General features: G+C 37.6%; 1 protein-coding gene across 1 annotated transcript in view; it reads right to left on the bottom strand.

Moving 5' to 3' along the window:
- Positions 1-7,119, bottom strand: part of LOC146475818 (complex I assembly factor ACAD9, mitochondrial-like) — a 48,745-nt gene that overhangs the window by 11,737 nt on the left and 29,889 nt on the right. The window contains exons 11-12 of the mRNA XM_085115511.1: positions 1,621-1,691; positions 242-358 (exon numbers count right to left, since the gene is read on the bottom strand). Coding sequence (XP_084971637.1) covers positions 242-358; positions 1,621-1,691 — 188 coding nt within the window. The remainder of the gene's footprint in view (positions 1-241; positions 359-1,620; positions 1,692-7,119) is intronic.

Genomic DNA, 7,119 nt, shown 5'->3' with positions numbered 1-7,119 from the left:
GAGCGATTTGCTCTGACAAACGTCAGCACTCGAATCTCTTTACGGTAGCCAATTGATCTTTAGTTATCAACTCCGTTGATAAACCAATCATTCGTTTCTGCTCCCCACCGACACCACAGTTTCTTGAGAAACAAACACCCTTGTCCTACTGTACTAACTTTGCACGAGTCAGGAAATTGACTAAAGTGATGAATTCCTTCACCCTCCCTCTGCTGGGGTATCAAGTTGTCCAGTAGCTTACCTTGCACATAGCAGCCTCGACAGAAGCATCTTGTTCGCCATTATCCAGCATTCCAGTCGTCAGGTATGACATGGATTCTATTGTATACTGCTTTAGTGTCATGTTAGCAAACTTCTCCTGATAAAAAGTTTTAACACAAGGATTACCGAAATTGCCCAGATACAATTTACAAATCGATAGCAGTTTTGTTTGGTCTACACTCTTATGGACCATAAAATGACGTCCTAATATGTTCAAATCTATGTGGAACCACGAGCCGCATGCGAGTGGTTTAACTGCCAAGGTTTAAACATTTTATGGTCTATAAGAGTATAGACCATTGAAAATTGCCGTCGATTTGTTTTTTTACAATAGCATGGAAAACGAACGAGCGGAATTGGCTTTAATTTCCGTTGAGAAAGCACGCTCTTACCGACAATAGCTACGAGCCAATCAGCGCGAGAAAACTTAGACGGTTATTGTAAAAATAAAAATGCACGCAAGCACAAAGGGCACTCAACGAGAATATTTATGCAAAATACTTTTGAAAAGGTTGTCCCCTGTGTTCCCATTCGGATGCCTTAGCTGAAAATTTAAGTTGCAGAAAGTTTTAAGAAATGGAATTTGATTCCCTAAATTAACTAGCTGTTGTTGGTCTTACCAAAACGCTACCTGTCCTGTTTTCGCATTTTTCACGTCTTATTTGACCTTTTGATAACGAAAGGAACTAGTTTCCAGTGTTACGAAATTTTGAGCTGATATTACGCTGAAGAAAACTAAATTTTCTTTACGGCTAAATTGGAATTTCTGAGGCGAATAAGGCCATTAGAATAGATATAAACCGAAATGAACTGTTGGGTGTCCCTAAATACTTATGTCCACAGGTACATAACTGAATGCTTGTTGGTGTTGCAATCACGAACTGATGTCATTCTAAAAGATTGCAAGCAAACGCGCACACTAGATCACAAAAGAAGTTATGGTTTCTGTCACACCAAAGAACAAGCACAGACTAATCCAAGATCAGTTGTGGAATTGAGCGTTCCAACGTTCACATGGAGACCAGGTACGAGATTTTAAATTTTCATTTAATCAGAAATTGGACTCCGTCACAAGAAAGATCACATTAAAATTACTCAGTTTACCAAGTTTGATGTTCTGTCGTTAGATTGCAACCACGTAGAAGGCTTTCAAAAATCGGGAAAAATTAGAGAGTTTATATGGATTAAGGGCACTTCATCTCAGAATTAGCGACATTAGTATGGAATTTGGGCGACCATGGAGAGGGTACTAGGTTTCATGCAATGAAATATAATTCAACTTGCTAACGTTGCTAATTTTTATGTGATCTCTCTGGCAACGTAGTTCATTTCTTCATATGACACAATTTGAAATAATACCTGGATCTGCCCAAATTCGGACAGATGTCTGTTGAACTGTTTTCTTGTCGTAGCATGTTCTGAAGCTTTAACTGCAAAAATAATAAAAGCAATTAATTCTGAGCAAGTAAAATTTGTTTTTGGAAAAAAAAAAACAGCATTTAACTCACTGAATCAAGTCGAGAATTAAGCTTCATAGTTTCCTTTATGCCTCCTCGCCATTGTTAAATCTATTTTTTCTATTTTTTTTGTTTTCATTATATTTGTGGTATGGCATAATAAAATAAACATTCATAAACATTCATAACTCGCACTTAAAAGAAATGCAAAGCTGCTTAGCAGTATGGCACTCTAGCTGACCAGCACTGCACTGCATTTCCAGTTTCTTGCAATAGAGAACGAGAACCAGACAGCAGTTATTTGAGTTTGACGATCACGTGCTAGCCACAGAGGTCAGCATAACGTGACCAGTTGAGGCAGAAAATTAAGAAATGGGGATTGCAGAAGGCAAAAGTTGCAGACAAATTCTTTGAGAGGATTTTCAAATTTTAGAAAAACTTGCTTTTTTATAACCTTTAATCGTCATCATCACTATTACCACCAGCACTATTAATACAAGCCCTCATCATCATCACCATCATCAACATTGATCACCATCGCCATCAAGAACAGCCATGATCACCATGACCGTCACAATCAACATCATCGTGATCACCAGCAGCCATCATCATCATCATCATTACCAGCTATCAGAATCACAATTATCATAATCACCACTCGACACCAGGATCATGTCAATTATCATTAGCCATAACGTTCCCCATCATCGTCATCATCAGTGTCATCATCAGGTATCATCACCGTCATTATCATCATCATCACCGTCCTCGGTCATCGGACATCGGCATCATTATCATTATGAACATCCCCATCGTCACTACCAACATCATCACTATAATCATCATCATCACCATCATCATCTTGGTAAGGCGATGGCGTTAGTGTTGGAGTCAGTTTACCCTAATATTCACTGTAACGCCATGTTTTCCGATGGATATTGGGTATTCGCACAGCCAACGAAACCTAATTATCTGTCCACAACCAAATTCTGAACGGCTTGGGAGTCAGGTTGGTGTTGGGGTCAGTCTCACCTAATTTTCACCCAAACACTTTATTATCTAATTTCTCAGCCTACTCATAAATTCTGAGCGGTTTGTGGCTTAGGTTGGTGTTGGGGTCAGCTTAGCCTAATATTCCCCCTAACGCTGTATTTTCTAATTGTGAGCTATTTCTGGCTATTGGCGATGCGGACAGCCGAGGAAACCTAATTCTATGTCTAGTAACAAATTCAATCTTCCGCTCTTTTTACCGCGCAGATTCACATCTCACTGAGATCTCGCCGCCTCGTTTTTGGCCGCCAAGATCTCGCCAGTAATCTTGCTGCGCATTTTTGCAACAAGGTGTCACAAAACATGTCTACGATTTAGATGATTTTTATGAAGAAATTGTAAAGCAGCCAGGTGATAAAGCTATGACCTCAACCTCAACAGTCAAAAACTGTTGTTTTTGTGAATAAGAAAAGCCTACAAAAAATGGATTAATGAAAGTCCATGAAAGGTCAAGCAACAAGGTGATTTTAGTACTTACGAAGAAGTCAAAAATAACGCGGACATATTAAACATTGATGAAAGAACAGATTTATTTGTACATCCTCAGTATGGGATTACCTGGAGATTTGAACAGCAACACCTAATCATGTGAAGAATTTGCATAGCGCATAATTCCATGACAAGATGATCAAATGCGCTTTACAGTATGGGGACTCTCCAGATCGAATTTGGTTTTTGAAAATGTTGGTTTTTGAGGAGAGGGGAAAACTGGAGTACACGAAAACAAAACCTCGGAGCAAGGATGAGAACGAACAACAAACTCAACACACATGTGACGCCGAGGCCAGGAATCGAACCCGAGCCACATTGGTGGGAGGCAAGTGCTCTCACCACTGCGCCATCCCTGGTCCCCAAAATACTGAAGGTACTAGGCAATCCAAAGAAGCTGCTATGCATCAGATTAGGGATAGATTTCTGTTAATAAGTAATGCAAGACTGTGGCATCATCATTGCTATAGGTTATTTAACAATTATTCCACGAGCGCGCGTTGGATATGAGATGATAGATAGCCAACGAGGCGCGTAGCGCCGAGTTGGCTATAATCATCTCATATCCAACAAGCGCAAGTGGAATAATTGTTTTATTGAAAACAATCAAGAAATATTGCTAGATCTTACTGATTTCGCTGTGCAAGAATAACCAGCAGACAATTTAATGGTCGCTATTTCTCGGCCATGGTCTAATGGCTCATATACCATGGCCGCTAAGCCAATCAAATCCCTCGAATTGCATTATACAATGATTCAGCTTTTAATAAATAAGAATACTTCTCCTAATGATACAATTCATCGAACAAGATTTCCTTTATACTAATTGTAGGCACAAGAAAATTTTTCAGCAAACAATTTAGGATTTAAGTCGTAAGCAGATTGTAACAGAGATGTTACTAACTTCTTTAGAATCGTTGATAGTGATTGAAGTCAATAGTGTTACTAGCTCCTAATATTTGGCACATTTAAAAATGGCGAAGTACTGATGTGAATTATCTGTCAGGTTCACAGTAGACTTAAGAAATATTGCAGAATTTGAAAGAACTCCTATGACTACAGCAAGACTAGGTAAAAAACACTGGCCTGTTTTTACATATTGATGCTCCAACTGTAACTCACTGAAAATCTGCGTATTCTCCTTAAGTTGACTAAGCTTCTCTAAACCTGCAAAGTACGCATGCGTATTGAGCTATGTACTTAGATATGTACCACAATGGTTAAGAGTGTGAACTTTAGATACATTATTATGCATGCAATTCCCATTGGAATTTTTGTATCACAATAAAAGTAAAAGGGACTTTTCTCACTTCTTTTACGCTTGAACGCGGTTAAGCCTTTGACTTGGCATACGCGCTTTACTATGGATTAAAAGGTGGCGTGAAATATAAGAGTCTAGTTGATTTGAAGGTTCGCATTGTGTTCAAGAGTATGTAAATCACCCAGTTGCAGAATTGACCATGTGGGAATTGGTCTTGTTTTATTTTTGTTTATTCTCATTCTATTATTTATTTTATTTATTTATTAATTTTTTTTGATGACTTAACATCCGATTAGAGCGAAGTCTGTTAAAGATAACGTTTTTACTTTTAGAGCTCAAAGCTGATAAGATTTTGTGAGTCCTGAGTTAACTAAATCATTTCACGATATACTGAAAAAGTTAAGTCTTTAAAACTGATGTACGTGAAGACTGGTTGGCGCTGTGTCTTCGTTTCTGTTTATATATGAATATATCTTAAAGTATATGGACTTGGCATAGGCACTCAAGATAACAAGAATGCCAAGTTACTTAAGAAATAAGAAATAAAAAAAGATCAATCCCGACAAGGTCAATTCTGTTTGAACCTTTGCTTAACGGCAGTGCAAATCGAGATTCACATATCCTTACGGATAATTCGAATGTTTCCGTCAACCGGCTCATCAAGTGAAATCAACCAGAGTCTTGTATTCCTAACCAACTTTTAATACATGTGGAACAGCATTAGGTACAATATTGCGCACGCAAACGCCTTATTAAAATCAACAAATACAGAATAAAGTTATGGAGAATAAGATGGTTTTCATTAATTTAGAGCAGAAAGTACCAAACCTACGAATAGGCTAGTTCTCACCAAAAGCGTGGTCTTCACAATTTTATTTAGTAAGGATAATTGTAATAAGGCGCGTGCGTGCGCAATATTGTACCAAATGCTTTACCACATGGATGAAAAGTTAGTGCGAAATATAAGACTCTGTTGATATGACTCGGCGAACCGTTTACGGAAAGGTTCACATTATCCGCAAGGATTTTGTGGATCACCCAGTCGCGCTTCCATCAAGAAGCGGTCCCGGCGGAATTGACCTTGTGGGAATTGGCCTTTTTTTTTTTTAGTTTTGATTTTTTTTTCTTTTTTTTGGTGACTTGGCATTCTAGTCACTTGAGTGCCTCTACCAAGTCAAAGGCTGGAGATGCTGAGATAAGGTTGATATTCAGAGATCTAAACGCAGAGAAGTTTTTTGTGAGTCTGTGAATTTCCTGAATCATTTTACTATATACTAAAACGTGTCAAGTCTTTTTTAATCTGATGTCTTACGTTCTGTCTATAGCCTTGCCATAGGCACTCAGGGTAACTAGAGTGCCAGAGCAGCCAAAAAAAAAATCAAAACTAAAAAAAAAGGCCAATTCCCACAAGGTCAATTCTGCCGGGACCGCTTCTCAATGGAAGCGCGACTGGGTGATCCACAAAAACCTTGCGGATAATATGAACCTTTCCGTACACGGTTCGATAAGTCAGATCAACCAGAGCTTTATATTTCGCACTAACTGTTCATCCATGTGGTATAGTATTGTTTTACTATAGTATTGTACAATATTGCGCACGCATGCGCGTTATTAAAATCAACAAATAAATTAACGGAGAATGAGATGGTTTTGATTGATTTTTTGGGACTTTGTCTTTTTATTATTTTTGTTGCTTTTATTGTCAACCAGGTCACCACGTCACATCAACAAGAGACGCATTTTTCCCAGCTTTTAATTCATGTTATATAGCATATACAATACTGCACACTTGTACGCTTAATTAAAACTATCTTATCAATTTATATACCGCCTATCCAGTCCTGCTTTAGGAGCTTCACAAAAGGCAAGAGTTAACAAAATTAGCGTTAAAACAAACCTAAATCGCTAAAAATAATGATGTTTATTGATTTAAGGAGAGGCACCAAACCTACCAACAGAGTAATCTTCCCCAGCTAATCTAACTTTACTTATACGACTTTTATATTCTATTCTGCAGTATTTCTAAAATCTACAGTAAATTTAAATGAACCCGACAGCAATATTTTTCAACTTTTGCATGTGCCAAACATCAAGGGAAACGTAGACAATAGGTTTACGTTCACCATCAACTCTAAAGAATTGAGTGACATCAGTGTTAGTATCTCCTAATGATTTAAATCCTGGTTTATAAGCCCCAAATATTCCATCAATAGACATCTGATATAAAGGAAGCTTAGTACGGTATATTGTGTAGTTAGCACCACCTCTTTTACCTAACCTATACCGATAATGATGCCACAGCCTTGTATTACCTCTAAAAGGATACCTATCTCTAATGTGATGCATACTATCTCATCAAAATTACCTTGTTCCTTTTGGAAACAGTTTTATGATACTTTGAACTAGTTTGTGCTGTTTTAATCCCCAACTAATCAATATAAAAGATAAAGAAATATATGCGACCTTTCATTACTGTTTAATTTATCAGTATGATTCTTGACATCTTCAAAACTATTATAATCAAGTTCTAACTTTCATTTCCAAGCACTTTCACTAATCCATTTCTAAAAGTACATTTATTTGTTACTCACTTGACACTAG

This window comes from Pavona decussata, unplaced genomic scaffold (genome assembly GCF_977016875.1).
Source record: "Pavona decussata unplaced genomic scaffold, jaPavDecu1.1 SCAFFOLD_83, whole genome shotgun sequence".
NCBI lineage: Eukaryota > Metazoa > Cnidaria > Anthozoa > Scleractinia > Agariciidae > Pavona > Pavona decussata.
Note: the sequence above shows the minus strand (reverse complement) of the source record. Positions and strands in the feature narration are given on the sequence as shown.